Source organism: Poecilia reticulata, chromosome 18 (genome assembly GCF_904066995.2).
Source record: "Poecilia reticulata chromosome 18, P_reticulata-male-v2, whole genome shotgun sequence".
NCBI classification, from domain to species: Eukaryota; Metazoa; Chordata; class Actinopteri; order Cyprinodontiformes; family Poeciliidae; genus Poecilia; species Poecilia reticulata.
In genome coordinates, this window is record NC_088847.1 from 22,800,773 (window position 1) to 22,816,847 (window position 16,075).

The 16,075-nt window shown below is 40.8% G+C and overlaps 1 protein-coding gene across 1 annotated transcript in view; it reads left to right on the forward strand.

Annotated features, from left to right (window-relative positions):
- LOC103480641 (uncharacterized) overlaps window positions 1-16,002 on the forward strand; it is a 34,561-nt gene extending 18,559 nt beyond the window's left edge. The window contains exons 8-22 of the mRNA XM_081599188.1: window positions 12-146; window positions 288-386; window positions 469-503; window positions 1,234-2,165; window positions 3,259-3,429; window positions 3,511-3,545; window positions 4,266-4,676; window positions 4,956-5,015; window positions 5,159-9,472; window positions 9,565-9,670; window positions 10,381-10,494; window positions 12,040-12,312; window positions 14,792-14,908; window positions 15,001-15,122; window positions 15,207-16,002. Of these exons, the coding sequence (XP_081455314.1) occupies window positions 12-146; window positions 288-386; window positions 469-503; window positions 1,234-2,165; window positions 3,259-3,429; window positions 3,511-3,545; window positions 4,266-4,676; window positions 4,956-5,015; window positions 5,159-9,472; window positions 9,565-9,670; window positions 10,381-10,494; window positions 12,040-12,312; window positions 14,792-14,908; window positions 15,001-15,122; window positions 15,207-15,257 (6,975 nt within the window). The 3' untranslated portion in view covers window positions 15,258-16,002. The remainder of the gene's footprint in view (window positions 1-11; window positions 147-287; window positions 387-468; window positions 504-1,233; window positions 2,166-3,258; window positions 3,430-3,510; window positions 3,546-4,265; window positions 4,677-4,955; window positions 5,016-5,158; window positions 9,473-9,564; window positions 9,671-10,380; window positions 10,495-12,039; window positions 12,313-14,791; window positions 14,909-15,000; window positions 15,123-15,206) is intronic.
- Window positions 16,003-16,075: the final 73 nt, after the last annotated feature.

Here is a 16,075-nt window from a genome sequence, read left to right on the forward strand (position 1 = left end):
TGTTTCTTCAGTCTGCTGAGTCCTTATCTGCTGGCAAAGTGAGGCTCTCTAGCGTTTCTGCTTCCCTTTCTCATGACGACATTTTTGATGCCTTGGAGAAATTTGGAAAAGTCAAAGAAGTGAATATAGCAAGAGCATCACTGCAGGTATGCAGTATACATCTAATTAGTTATTGGTTATCTTCATAACCAGTAGTGTGTTGATCTATCCTAAAAGTAGATGAATGGGATGGGTGGCCATAATTTGACTTGTATGTTTTTATTCTGTAATTTTGTCTGTATCTGTAGGCAGCCGTCCATTTTGAGAAAGAGGCAGATGCAGAGAAACTGAAGAAATTACAATGCTTCCCAGTGAAAGGACTGACTGTCTACATTGACAAAAAAATGGTGATTCACTTTCTCTTTTGCTTCACAAATTTACCTCACTCATTAACATCACTGAATGAGAATCAATGTTGTTTATTTACAGAATGTTGTTTCCAAGAAACCTCAGTCGGCGCAGAAGTAAGTTTTACCTCACAGTAATTCTCAAGTTGAACTATAAAAAAGATATAAGGTTGGCTTTGATAAAGCTAGACTGTGCTATGTCAGAATCAGCTTTAACTCTCAATGGAGACATTTGACAGAAAAGTAATGGATCATTCATATATTCATAGAGTTTTTTACAAAAGAGGAAGATGAGGTAGAATTGGTGTGAATAGGGATGGTATCGATCTGGGCTCTGACGGTAAACGGTTTGTGTCCAGAATGTGTGGGGTCTGCAGAGACGTTGGCTGTCCTTTCTTCACCCTAGATCTCTGAAAGTTGTGACAGAGGGAGTGTTTGATTTTATCTTTCGTAAATATTTCTTTATGGAAAAGAAAATGTTTTCTGAAAAGGAAAACGGGGCATCATATCAATTTGTCAAAAGAAAACGCCAGTTGCTGTTTATAATGATTAATGTCTATTGGCTGCTTCATTAAACGCTCTTACGCAGTTATTTGTATAATTGTTAGAGTTTAGTCTTCTCCTGGTAAGGCATAGCTAGTAACATTCTCAGCCATTCTTTGTTGCAAGGAAGGTTTTTGTTGCTTTTCTCTAAATTTGATACTGCAGTTTTCTTCAGTTTCTACAACATGATAGGACATCTTGGAAGATTATGTGTTAAATTAGCCTAAAAAACAACCTTCAAATCTCTTTTCTTTGATTCAGACAATTCTCCTCTTACTTTATCCTTTGTGACTTTTCTCTACAGAAAGTCTGCAGAGTCCAGTACAACATCCACTGGGAAAGCTAAGACACCTGCATTACCTGGGGCTAAAACCATCACGACAGGCCAAGTTGCTCCAAAAGCAAAGGGTGTCTCCACCAAGCAGGTAGCTGTAAAGAAACCCAATACAGCTGGAAAAAGTGCAGTAAAACCGTTTGGAGTTAAAATTAAACAGGGGCCACGAGTCCAAAAAACCAAAAGTCCAGTAAAGACGGCTGATGCCGACGATTCTAAAGACGAAGCGACAAACACAAAACCTGAAAGTGATGAAATAAAATCTGCTGAAACTCCCAGTGAGACCGCTGAGGTAATGAAGACGTCGGATACGACTGTCGGTGATGAAGATAAAGAGGAGAAAATGGAAGTGACTCCTGTAGCAGAAACATTGTCAAACCCGGTGAAGGCTGAAACCCAACCAGACGCTTTGGGTGTGAAGGACTTGGAGTCCAAATCAGCACCGTCAGAAAACCAGCCGGTTGCTGCCAAAGCAGAAAGCCAAGAGCTCCCCCTGGTGTCCAAAACCGTCGACATAGTGGGAACCTCTGAAGAGAATCAAGTAGAAGAATGTCTCAAAGTGGATTCTGTAAGAATCAAAGTTGAAGATGTTGAACGTGGAAAGGCTGAACCAGGAAAACCCATGGAAATTTTGAGTTCTGCTGAGTCCAAAGACCAAGTTTCAGAAACTGTAAAACCAGCTGCTAGAGTTAAAACTCTGCCGTGTTTGTCGTCTCCACATAAAACCTCTGCTGATCCAGGTCAAACACGGCAAACTGCTGTGAAAACCAAAAAAATGTTGGAGAGAGACTCATCGCAGGTCCAGCCGTGTCCGATGGAGGAATCGGAACCCTCAGCAGGAAAGTTAAAGACAGAAACTGAGCAACTACAGTCTCCAAAGAAGACAGAAACGAAGCAGGAAGGTGAGTTTGAAACAGTTTCCATCCAGTTGTCATGCAAATTTTGAGCAAACTATTAAATGACGTAAAGTAGAAAATGCTTTTTTCCATCTACTGATTTAGCGTAATTTTGTACTAGATGTTGACGTTAGGGATGGTTGGAGTAAAGGGGATCTAGCACAGGCAAGCTAGCATGAATCAAACATCTCAGAAAAAGGGAGAGTTCTATTCTGGTGCCTCTGGTAAGGCACAGATACACTAGTGAATGCGGTCGCTCGCTGAACTTAATCAAAAAATGTGTTTCCATCTCTCGGTTTGCACAGTAACTCTTTTTCAGAAAATTCAAAAACCACCTCAAGCAAGTAATAGTTTTTTTCCCTTATCATTTAAAATTTTGCAGCTTCTTTCAGTCGTTTCTAATGTGATACTTCAAAAAGAAACATAAAAAAACGTGGGTTTGAAAGACGGCTAGTTTAGTAGATATAAGATGGCAGATACAGTTGATTTTAGTCAATATTTTAAAAATCTTTTTTCTGGACATTTTTATTTATATGTGACAGCACTAACATAAATTTTTAGGACTTATAAGTATGTTTACTTATGTGAAATAGATTTTCTGTAAGTAAAAATGACAGATTTTTTTCCATGAAATAGATCTTCAAAATCTTTTGGACTATTTTTTAAAATGCTTCAGCAAACTGACTGATACATTTTAGCTGTCGTCCATGTTGGTTTATGTAAATAGGCAAGAATTGATCATTTCAGCCTTGTCAGCTCAAAAACTGCATTTTAGGAAATCCCTTAATATTTTGCATCCATTTGTTGCATACAAAAGCAAAATGAAACCATTTTTGGTTGTATGGAGATATTTTATGAAGTTAGAAAGTGTTTGGGATGAAGTTTGAGGAAAAGAAACTTGGTCTAATTTTTCTATTTTTATGTTGTCAGGGCTTTTATTTGAACCTTGACCAAACTTGCAGACAGCTAGACAGTTACTTTAGGAAAAAGTGTTGTCCTGATAATTAACTCCAGTGTTTTTAGAATTCATATGAGCACGATGTAACAATAAATCTTTGTGTGAACTCATTTTATTTTTACTCTGAACAATCTGTGGCAGATGTAAGCAGTCATCTGACACCAGAGCCTGTGAGCGACGTCGTAGCTGTGAAGCTTGAGGAACCAAAATCTGCTGAAGCGAAGCCTGATGATGGCGCAGCGGCACCAGCTGACGTTTTCTCCCTCGCAGCCGCGGTGAAGACAGAAAAGCAGGAGCAGCAAAAAGAAACGCGTAAGAAGTCGCACGTCAATATTTGATCATACTTTCATTTAGCTTGCTCATCACTTCTCCCTAAAATATCTTGTCTTGCAGAACGCACAGCAGAGAAAACTGTCAAGTCCTCGACGGTAGGTTTTTATTTCCAAAACTCTTCATAAGTATTGTTGTTCATTCGTGTGGAAGTTAACATCCAACCTGATTAATGTTCATCTGGGTTTTTCGAGAAGGCTGATCTGTATCTGTGGACGCCGGTTAAATTCTTATAAGATCATGAAATTCTCCATTTGATGTTTCACTGAATTTAAAAACCAAAAAGTCCCTCTTACCTGTCATTACCAGTAATGTCAAATAAGAATATATTTAAGCCGATTGAGAGCCTCTTGACTGCTATTAGAATAAGTGGATAATTATATATTTATTTAGAAAAGAAACATTAATTTTGCAAAAAGGTGGAAGAATCCATTGCAGCAAATTTGCTACAACTTGCTGTGAGTTTAACTTGAGTAAAATAAGCAAATATAAACACCAGAATCAGGTTTATTCACCAGGTTTCTGCACTCAAACAAGGAATTCACCTTCAATTCTGCTTTGCTCTTAATGAAAACATTTAAAATACAAATATATATATATATATATATATATATATATATATATTATATATATATAAAAGGCAAAATAAAGATTAACATCAGGTTTTGTTACTTGTAAATATGTGCAGCTGTTTTTACATGGGAGGAAGACGAGGTTGAAGATGCATCATGCATGATATCGTTCTGGGCGCAAAGTTGAATTCTTTGCGCTTTCGTTCCTTTATACTGTGTAATATTAGCTTTCTGTTTTGTTTGCAGCCTCTTTCAAAAGATTCTCATAATGAGAAACAGCCTCCACCTCAGACCTGTGCCTCAGTTTCTCCAACTCCAGCAGAACCCATCCAGTCAGGTTCCGTCAAAGCAGGATCAACAAATGTTTCAGATATGAAGTCTGGAAAAAACGAAGCGGAGGTCGTTGCAGTCCCGACTGCGTCTTGTAAATCCAATGAAAATCCTGAGAGGAAGCAGTCACCCAGAGCTCCAGTCGTCCCTGCAGAAAAACAAGCCATGCCTGCTCCGTCCACCTCTACCATGTCAGTCGCGGCTTTGGGCAACCCGGAGGACGGCGCTGTTGAACTTCCTCAGATCGATGAAGAATTTTTCAGGGTGCTGACAACAGCACTTCGTGAGCACAGACTAAGACAGGGAGAAAAGAAAACAAGTGAAGAGGTGAGACTGGCTCTAAGTCATGGCATCTAGATGCCTACTTTTATTGGAGACTACTGCTAACACAGCAACTCTAAGAAACTAGTACTTTTATGATACCTAATATCAAAATTGGGACTTAAATGCTGTTAGTTAATGAATACTTTCTGTTCAGTACTTGACTATAAAGCTGCCATTTTTGTGAACCAGACGGTTAATAAAGTTCTGCTGTGGCTGAACTTCAGAGTTATCTAAAAATGCTTTAAAAGTCCGAAAACTGATGTTTTTTATTCGGTTCTTTAGAGTCTCACCATAAGCAAAACAACCTCTGAAGGTATGGAGGAAAACGCACCCCTCACAAAGGTAAATTTAGCAGAGTTGTTTTCCACAATCATGATATTTTTGGATTAGATTTTCTTTATTCTCCGTATATTTTACTAAAAACAGTTGGCATGTAAGATTTTGTGAATCAGATGAATTGTAAATGTCGTTTCTTCTCCACCAAGGATGAAAGCAAAGACGAGGATAATTACTCGGATCCTTTTGATGAGTTTGGCTTTAACTTTGGGGACTTTGTGACTGTTGATGAGATTAGTGAGGAAATGGATGACACGCTGGTTGAAGACACCTCTGTTTCATTAGAGTCGACATCCAAAGATGCAACAGGAGGGCAGAGCCCCGATGTGTCCTCTGCTGCCAGTAAGACCTCAACAAGGTCTTCAAAAAACTGCAAGAGCTCAACTTCTTCCCCATCCAAGTCTGAGAAGGGCAGTGACTCATCTGTCAGTGGGGTTAAAACATCTCCCTCCACTCCTTCTAATTCTGTAAAAACTCCACCTTCCTCTGCTCATAAATCTCAGTCAAACAAGAGTAAGCCTCCCGTTAGGTCATCAGAAACATCATCCTCTGGTCGAAGTACTCGTTCAGCAGCAACCATCAAATCATCTGCAGGAACACAGCAGGTGGGTAAAAAGGATGTAAAACCTAAAGAGAGTGCAGTCGCAAAGTCTGACCACCAGGCGTCAGCAGAGAGCTGTTCTGCAAAAACTGTTGAGTCAGAGTTGAGGAAAAAAACATCGAAGATTCAACCCACAGAGGGACGGAGCTCACAGATCCAGAATCTGAAGTCAGATTTTAAAAATGTCAAAGAGACGAAGAAAAACGAAGTGAAGGATAAGAAAAAAGACATGGCTGGAAAAAGCACAGAGGAGAAGAGGGGCAATAATGAGAATACACAAATCCTTGATTCCTTCAAAGAAAAATCTGATGAGCAGAAAAATAAGGATGTCAATCAAGACAGAAGAACGGAAATTCAAATATCTGGACCTGAGCAGGACCAGCTCACTCATCAGGGAGCTGATAATGACACCGGCCCATCAGATGAATGCCAGGAAATGGAAGTAGATGAGTCCACCAAGCTGCAGGACGGTGCACTTAAAGATCAGGCTGCCACAGCTCATGATGGAGAAACCAACCAGACTCCAAATAGCAGTAGGGTAAAACAACATAATGACATTCGTTTATCCGAGAGAGTCTGTGAAACCTCCAAAGAGGTTGGTCAGACCTCGAATGAAGACCAAAATTCACTAAAGCTACAGGACAAAAGAAGAACATATGTGACACAAACAAACGACAGCAAGATAGAAAAAGAAGACAGTCTTGAGGATTTCGAGGAAATGGTCTATAAAGTTGTGGACTCCATTGAAGACGATTCTGTTCAAGAGCCCTCGACCACAAGGAGTTGTAGTAGGAGACGAACACCCAGGGGAAACAAAAAAGATGAGAAGACATCACCTCCTGTAGAAGAACGTAAGAAATCTGACGACGAAGAACAGGAAGTGTTCACAGTTTTAGACTCTGTGGAAGAGGAAAGTCCCAGTGAAAAATCAGTGATGACGAGATCGACTAGAGGAAGAAGAGAAAACACAGCAAAGAAAGTTGAAGAAAATACTAAGACGAAGGAAGACAAGACCCCCACAAGAAGAAGATGCACACCAGTCAGAAGTTCTAAGGAAAAAGAAAAAGAGAAAACTCCAAAAAAAGATGTTCCTTTAAAGGAAAGTACCCCAACAAAGAAGAGTTACTCTGCTGTAGCAAGTACTGGTGATGAGGACACTACCTACATGGAATTGGATGCTGTTGAGTATGACCAACCAACTACACAGAAACCAAGAAGAGGAAGACCAAAGGACAACAATAAAACAAGTAGAGAACAAAGTGAGGAAGGAGAAGAGCCTGTTTATCAGATTGTAGATTCTCTAGAAGAAGATCAAGAAAATGCAATGACGGTGACATCCACTCTTCAGAAAGAGACTGAGACAAAAGTTGAAATGACTGCAGATGTCAACATTGTTTCGCTTACCAAAGCAAAGGAAGACAAGTCCCCCACAAGAAGACGCACACCAGCCAGAGATGCACATGAAAAAGACAGAGTTTGTCTAAAGGAATGTGCACAAACAAAGAAGAGTGACACTGCTGTAACAAGCACTGGTGAAGAGGACAATACTTGTAAGCAATTGAATGTTAAGGATGGCCAACCAATAACACAGAAATCAAGAAGAGGAAGACCAAAGAAGGACAATAAAACAAGTAACAAACAAACTGAGGAAGAAAAGCCTGTTTATCAGATTGTAGATTCTCTAGAAGAAGATCAAGAAAATACAATGACGGTAGAATCCAGTCTTCAGGAAGACGGTGAGCCAAAAATTGAAATGACTGCAGATTTTAACACAGTTTTGTCTACCAAATTGAGTGAAGACAAAACCCTCACAGGAAGACAATGCACACCAACCAGAGATTCCCATGAAAAAGTCGTAGTTCCTCTAAAGAAAAGTACACCAACACAGATGAGTAATGCTGCTGTAGTAAACACCGGGGAGGAAGACAATATTGTTGAAGAACTGGATGCTGTTGAGGATGGCCAACCAACAACACAGAAACCAGGAAGAGGAAGACCAAAGAAGAAAAATAAAACCAGTAATAAACTGACGGAGGAAGAAGAGGCCATTTATCAGATTGTGGATACTGCAGAAGATGATCAAAACAAAATCATGATGGCAGCTTCCACTCATCTGGAGGAAACTGAGGCAAATGTTGAAATGACTGAAGATGTCAACACAGTTTTGTTTTCCAAAATGAAAGAAGACAAGATCCTCACAAGAGGACAACGCACACCAACCAGAGGTTCTCAGGAAAAAGACATAGTTCCTCTAAAGGAAAGTACACCAACAAAGAAGAGTGATGCTGCTGTAGCAAGCACTGGCGATGAGGACAGCACTTATAAAGAATTGGATGCTGCTGGGGATGATCAACCAACAACTTCTCAGAAACCAAGAAGAGGAAGACCAAAGAAGGACAATAACACAAGTAAAAGGCAAACTGAGAAAGATGAAGAGCCTGTTTATCAGATTGTAGATTCTGTAGAAGATCAAGGAAAAAATGTGTTGGTAGAATCCAGTATTCAGAATGAAAGTGAGACAAAAGTTGAAGTAGCTGCAAATGCCAACACCGATTTGTTTACCAAAATAAAGGAAGACAAGAACCTCACAAAAAGACGACACACACCTGCCAGAGATTCCCAGGAAAATGACAGGGAGAAAACTCCAAAACCAGATGTTTGTGTTCCTCCAGTGGAAAGTACACCACCAAAGAAGAATGATGCGAGGCACTTAGGTGGGCAGGATACTACTTATGAAGTAATGGATGCTGTTGAGGAAGAGGCTGTTGAGCCAGCAACACGAGCATCAAGGAGGGGAAGACCAAAGAAGGACAATAAAACAAGCAAAAAACAAACAGAATATCTGAAAGTTGACTCGCCCAGAAAGGATGAAGAAGAAGAAGAAGCAACATATCAGATTCTTGACTCTGTTGAGGATGAGGTGGTTGATGACGTAGCTCCTATAGACCAGTCTGAGTGCGCAAAAACGTCAAGCGTTTTTGCAAATGATGACATAACGAAGGAAATGATTAGGTCACTGTTAAATGAGGAGGAAGGAGGGGCAATTTATCATATTGTAGATTCGCTGGAAGAAGATCAAGTTCAAGAAAAGGCGATGACAGAAACAGCCATGCAGGAGGAGCGTGAGACAACAGGAGATCTGGTAGCAAGTACTGACCATGTACTGTCCAGCCCCTCAACTGTGGAACCATCTGAACAAACAGGTGGAGAGAAGGAGACTCAGTTAGCTGGTAAACCATTGGAGGATAAAGAAGATCCATCTGCTAAAGGCTCTGATACTGATGGGAAGGCAGATGTTGTAGGGAAAGACAAGTCTTTAAATCAGCCAAATAATCACCTTGGTGCATCAGAGGAGAGTACACTAACATCACCGAAGAGCAAGGACACAGAAACAACCGAAAATATTCTTGTGAACCTGGATCAGGTGAGCGAAGATGAGGAAGATTATCCTGATGACGCGGCGGAGGAAGAAGAACTGAAGAAAAGGCAAGCTGCTGCTCAGAAAAGAGAAAATGACCGTGAGGAGAAAAGGTCCAGGGAAAGAGAAACTAGGGAGCGAAGGAGTCGAAGCAGCAGCACAGGAGGGAGCAGAAAATCAACACGGGAGCCGGAGAAGACGAGTCAAGAAGATTTGGAAAAGGTGGAAGTAGGCGCCCAGGATCTGGTGACCCTTGATGAGGTGGGAGAAGATGAAGTCGGAGAGGAAGCTGTGACAGAAGCTCCAACATGGGAAGTGGAACTCACAGAGGGAGAACTGCAGGATCTCGTTACGCTGGATGAGATTGTTGAGGAAGAGGAAGGACAGCTTGAAGCCCCGCCTCAAAGTCTGGAGAGCCAATCCAAGGACTCTCTACAGCCGGAGGTATGGTTGAGATCCAACTGTAGCTTGTTTGAATCGAACATTATGTCACAGATGGCATTATGAATCTCACTGGCTTGTTTGTCTCCTTTTAGGCCTCGCCATCTTTGACAAAAACCACCCGGATTGAGGACAGAGATGACAATAATCATCCAAAAGAACCTTCAAGCTCTTCTAAACGTAAACTCGATGACACCACAGGTTTGTGAACTAATGTCCTTAGAAGACTTTGCTATCAGTCTTTGGTTTCATCTCATATCAAGAGGGTTAGATTTCCTGCATAAGTAACCATGGCAACAGGTATAGGTAAAGAGTAACCAGCTTCATTATGCTGAAAATCCTGAATTGAGGCTGAAGTTAGCTGAAGTTAACTTATTAAGCCACTAATTCTGCTTGGTATAACAAGCCCCCTGGTGTTCACTGCTGGACCTTAGTCACAGAAAATATTTTCTTTGTGTCGTTTCATTTAGTGGTTCTTTGTGCAGCGTCACCACAGGCGAGGAGGAAAACATCGTGCTGAAAGGGTTTTATTTGTTTGACACAGTGCCGTGTGAAAACGAACCACACCAGTTCAGAATGATGCTGTTTTAGTCCCGAATCGAACCGAGTCTACCAAACTATTGAAAACACGCTAAGATTTATTTTGTTTTCTGGGCTTCAGTTTATTCTACTGTGGTGGAAATAAATCTCTCAATAGAAATAGTTTTGGACTGAATGCCTCAAAGTGGTACAACTTTACCACCTGGTGACATAACTCTGTTTTATAAGTCTATATTCTGTTTAACATTTTTAATGTTGCTGTTCTGCATAACTTCATTCTCAATCTAATACTCAATTTTAAAAATAATATTTTGTACAGACCGGTACTAGGTTTGAATACGAGTGTGAAATGGTTTATTCTTTTGCTTTAGAGGAAAGTGGGAACTTTGTCACTGTTGATGAGGTGGGAGAGATTGAAGAGGAGGAGGAAAAGGAAGCAGTAACAAGAAAAGGTCAACCCAGGAAGAGAAGCCGACAGACTCCTGGTAACACAAACACAACTGTCTAAATCAGTGTTTTTCAACCTTTTTTGAGCCAAGGTACATTGTTTTAATTCAAATCCCGAGGCACACCACCAACCAAACATGTAAAGAAAGATACTCTGTAGCCGCCTATATTACATATATAGTCATTCTTATCAAAGTGTCTTGAATAGGAATCAAACATAAAAATGTATTTTTTTTATCACATTTTACATTTCTTATTTCAAATTGCACTTAACGTGTCCACTTCAAAAATACACCTGAACAGAACCACAACACTGTGGTGTTAAATTTAAAGAAGTTGCAGAAAACTTCAAAGTGTTTTACAAACTAATCCACAATCATTCTTATAGCTAGAATACAGAAAATAATTCTTATTCTGAAAGAAGCAATAATATTTGGGAAACATTTCACTTCATATTCACTGTTACAATATGGAGAGTTGCATGTACAAAATGTCAATATCTGTATATTTTACCCACCTGGTGTGAAACCTGTGCATGTTTGGATGAAAACAGCTGATTTCCTGGCAGAAACTGAAGAAAGACAAAGTTCTTCCTCAACAGATCTCTGTTTCTCTATGTTTTTAGTTTTTATAGTAGCCAGGCTGGAGAAGCTCACTTCACACAGATATGTTGTGGGAAATGGACCCATGTTCTTTCCAACTACTGCTGAGCTTCACTTTCTTTTCTTTCACTGTCGTCACAGTATTGCTAGATACAATTCTCTCATTGTAACATTCATGCATCACTAATTCTCTTGTTTTATTATAAAATGCTCTGTACCTACTGCCATCTAGTGGTAAGAAAATTATATGATTACTCCGCTAGTCACTACTACAGCAGACACTCGAAGATGGCATTATTTGCAGATAATTCATTTTCAAAAAATCTTTTAAAACCAATTACCGTATTTTTTGGACTATAGAGCGCACCATACTAGCACCTTCAAACAAAATGTTTGGAAAAAAACAAACAAACTGGAAGCTGCTCTCGGTTTTCCTTAAGGACCCAGCAGAGAGCTGCGTCCTAATAAATCTGCTGGATATATTAATTACGCAGCACTCCTTCTCCAAAGCCGAACCATGGTTTCGTTCACACCGAACTTAAATGCAGCGGCTCTATTTCCCTCCTGTAATGCCAGATCAACAGCCCTCAACTTAAAAGCTGCATGACATGAGTTTGAAAACATTTCTCTGGATATACGGGCTGCTAGCATGTGGTTGAAAATTAGCACGTTCTTCTTTTGATTTACAATTTTGACTTCTAATAATTCACTTCCTGCTAGAGAGCCCCCTGGTGGTTGAAGAAAAATACGCAGAAAAGCCACAGCGGGCTACAATCCGCATGGTTCAAAGGGTAGGGAAAAAGTACCAGCTTATAGTCCGGAAAATACGGTACCGTAGGTGAAATTTAATCATTTCCACTGCACACCTGACGATCACTCACGGCACACTAGTGTGCCGCGGAACAGTGGTTGAAAAACACTGAGCTAAAGCTTCAGTCAGAGAGTAAAGCTTTAACTCAATTTACTAATTTCTTTTTACAGGGAGAAAATCGACCAGGGGCAAAACGGTGAAGGACGAAAATCATAGACAAGAAGAGGAAGAAAATAAATCCCAGCCCCCTGCTTCCCTGGACTCCTCCTCGACTCTGGACACAACTGGTCCATCAGGTGACACTCGGTTTCAGACCCAGAGGACGAAGGAGGGGAAGAACACCAAAGCTGCTTCTGCCGAACATCAGCCTCTGCATAATGATGGACTGAGATTAGGATGTGAGGAAGTAGAGAAACAAGAGCACCGAAGGGCCGATGCTACAGGTACACAGCATGTTAAACACCAGGATATACGGGCCGATGCTACAGGTACACAACATGTTAAACACCAGGATATACGGGCCGATGTTACAGGTACACAGCATGTTAAACACCAGGATGTGGGCCGATGCTACAGGTACACAGCATGTTAAACACCAGGATATACGGGCCGATGCTACAGGTACACAGCATGTTAAACACCAGGATATACGGGCCGATGTTACAGGTACACAACATGTTAAACACCAGGATGTGGGCCGATGCTACAGGTACACAGCATGTTAAACACCAGGATATACGGGCCGATGCTACAGGTACACAACATGTTAAACACCAGGATATACGGGCCGATGTTACAGGTACACAACATGTTAAACACCAGGATATACGGGCCGATGCTACAGGTACACAACATATTAAACACCAGGATATACGGGCCGATGTTACAGGTACACAACATGTTAAACACCAGGATGTGGGCCGATGCTACAGGTACACAGCATGTTAAACACCAGGATATACGGGCCGATGCTACAGGTACACAGCATGTTAAACACCAGGATATACGGGCCGATGCTACAGGTACACAGCATGTTAAACACCAGGATATACGGGCCGATGCTACAGGTACACAGCATGTTAAACACCAGGATATACGGGCCGATGCTACAGGTACACAGCATGTTAAACACCAGGATATACGGGCCGATGCTACAGGTACACAGCATGTTAAACACCAGGATATACGGGCCGATGTTACAGGTACACAACATGTTAAACACCAGGATGTGGGCCGATGCTACAGGTACACAGCATGTTAAACACCAGGATATACGGGCCGATGCTAAGGTACACACATGTTAAACCAGGATATACGGGCGATGTTACAGGTAACACATGTTAAACACCAGGATATACGGGCCGATGCTACAGGTACACAACATATTAAACACCAGGATATACGGGCCGATGTACAGGTACACAACATGTTAAACCAGGATGTGGGCCGATGCACAGGTACAGCATGTTAAACCAGGAAATACGGGCCGATGCTACAGGTACACAGCATGTTAAACACCAGTAATATACGGGACCGATGCTACAGGTACACAGCATGTTAAACACCAGGATATACGGGCCGATGCTACAGGTACACAGCATGTAAACACCAGGATATACCCGATGTACAGGTCACAGCATGTTAAACACCAGGATATACGGGCCGATGCTACAGGTACACAGCATGTTAAACACCAGGATATACGGGCCGATGCTACAGGTACACAGCATGTTAAACACCAGGATATACGGGCCGATGCTACAGGTACACAGCATGTTAAACACCAGGATATACGGGCCGATGCTACAGGTACACAACATATTAAACACCAGGATATACGGGCCGATGCTACAGGTACACAGCATGTTAAACACCAGGATATACGGGCCGATGCTACAGGTACACAGCATGTTAAACACCAGGATGTGGGCCGATGCTACAGGTACACAGCATGTTAAACACCAGGATGTGGGCCGATGCTACAGGTACACAACATATTAAACACCAGGATGTGGGCCGATGCTACAGGTACACAGCATGTTAAACACCAGGATGTGGGCCGATGCTACAGGTACACAGCATGTTAAACACCAGGATATACGGGCCGATGCTACAGGTACACAGCATGTTAAACACCAGGATATACGGGCCGATGCTACAGGTACATAGCATGTTAAACACCAGGATATACGGGCCGATGCTACAGGTACACAACATATTAAACACCAGGATATACGGGCCGATGCTACAGGTACACAGCATGTTAAACACCAGGATATACGGGCCGATGCTACAGGTACACAACATATTAAACACCAGGATGTGGGCCGATGCTACAGGTACACAGCATGTTAAACACCAGGATGTGGGCCAATGTCCCAAAGGTCGACATCCACATTTCTAAAGAAGGATTTTTTTCAAAGAAGATCCATGAATAATCAGGGGTTGCTGAAACACTTGTAAACTGAATATGTATAATAGCACTTCGTACAAATCTAATTATTGAATCACCTTAATAATAGATTACAAATGTCTTTATTGTTGAGCTCATATGTCTATTTTTTAATAATTTAGCAGAATTGAGTTGAAAATATTGCTTATTCTGTCAATTACATGTTTTTTGATTAAAATGTAATTAATTGCGATTAATCAAAATGGCAATGTATTCACAATAAGAAACTTTAAAAAATAATTGTGAGCAGCTTCAGCAGGTTTGTAGAAAAGCCAATATGGATGAGTAGTTACGGCCTGCCTGTCATATTACCAGCAAATATACGTTTTTAATATTTTACCCTAATCCAGTTGATGTTCAGTTTCAGCTGATCCCAAACTGCAAGACAGGTTTTACTGCTTAAATTTTAAATCTGAGGTAAGAAACTGGAGAAGACCCTCACCTTGTAATCATGATCTGTGTTTTTCTAGCTGTGGATAAACGGAAGCAGAAGTCGACTGGACCCGAAGCAAAACGGTCTCGCTCCCAGTCTCCGAGCGTCTCTGTGAACCTGCAGCTGCCGCCGTTTAATCCCAAAAACCCTCTGGGTGAGAAACGCACACATTAGAAAAACAAAACTAGAGAAATGATGCAAAATGGAAGGGAATCATTTCCTGTTTTCTCCCTTTCCCCCGCCCAGGAAAGGAATTTGTGAATCCCACGTCTGGGTTTTTCTGCAGTTTGTGTTCTGTTTTTTACTTAAACGAGGAAACGGCCAAGGAAATCCACTGCAGCAGCCAGGAGCACTACGACAACCTGAAGGTACGCACAGACATGCTCAGAGTCCAGAACACAAAACCTTTACTCCGTCTTGGTCTTTCATTGTCTTCCGTTCCTCTTCCTCAGAACTATTACCAGAGACTTCAACAAAATGTCCAAGGCTCGCTCTCGGACTGATCAGCTTAAACTGCAGATCGTTTTCCTGGAACATGAGGAACCACCGAAGCTTTCCAGCACCATGATGGACTGGACTGTAACTTTTTGTTTCTTTATCTTTCTTAACCCTTTCAGTATTTCATCAGTTTTTTTATGCCTTCTTTATACATACGTTATATATTCCTCAGATAAAAGTGGCAAATATACGTATTTTGGAGTAGTTTGCTCCTAACTTATTTAGGAAGAAAAACAACTAAAAGTTATTGCTGACTCAATAAATTTTGAGATAAACAGCCAATAAATGAAATACTGTTTATTAGTGTGGACTGTTCAAATGATAGATTTATTTTACAAATCAAAATGTTGCGTTACCATTAACACATTAATTTGTCACTCAGTGTCACAGCATAGTGCATCAGTTTGATGCAAAGTTGAGTTCAGTTTTATTTAAACGTGACTTACTAACGGTTCCTGACTAGTGGAAGCTGCTGTTCTGCGTTTAGTTTTGTGGTTCTGAGACTCAGATTTTGTTTATGTTGTGACTTTTCTCTTTAAACAAGGGTCCAATGTGTTGTTTTATTTCTGTACATTTATTTAAAAAATACAATGAGAACGTATTGTCACATGTAAAGAAATTCATAAAGTGTAATTATCTGATTTGACAGTTAATTTTAGTCTGTGTGTGAATGAATAAGGACTGAGTAATTTTGAATCCCTTTCTGTTGTGACTTCTGATGACTGAGATGATTAAAAATGAATGAAAACATCACTGTTTTGTTTTTTTGGTAGCCTATATGTACCACACATATGAGCCTTTCTTTATGTTTTACTTCTTTTTT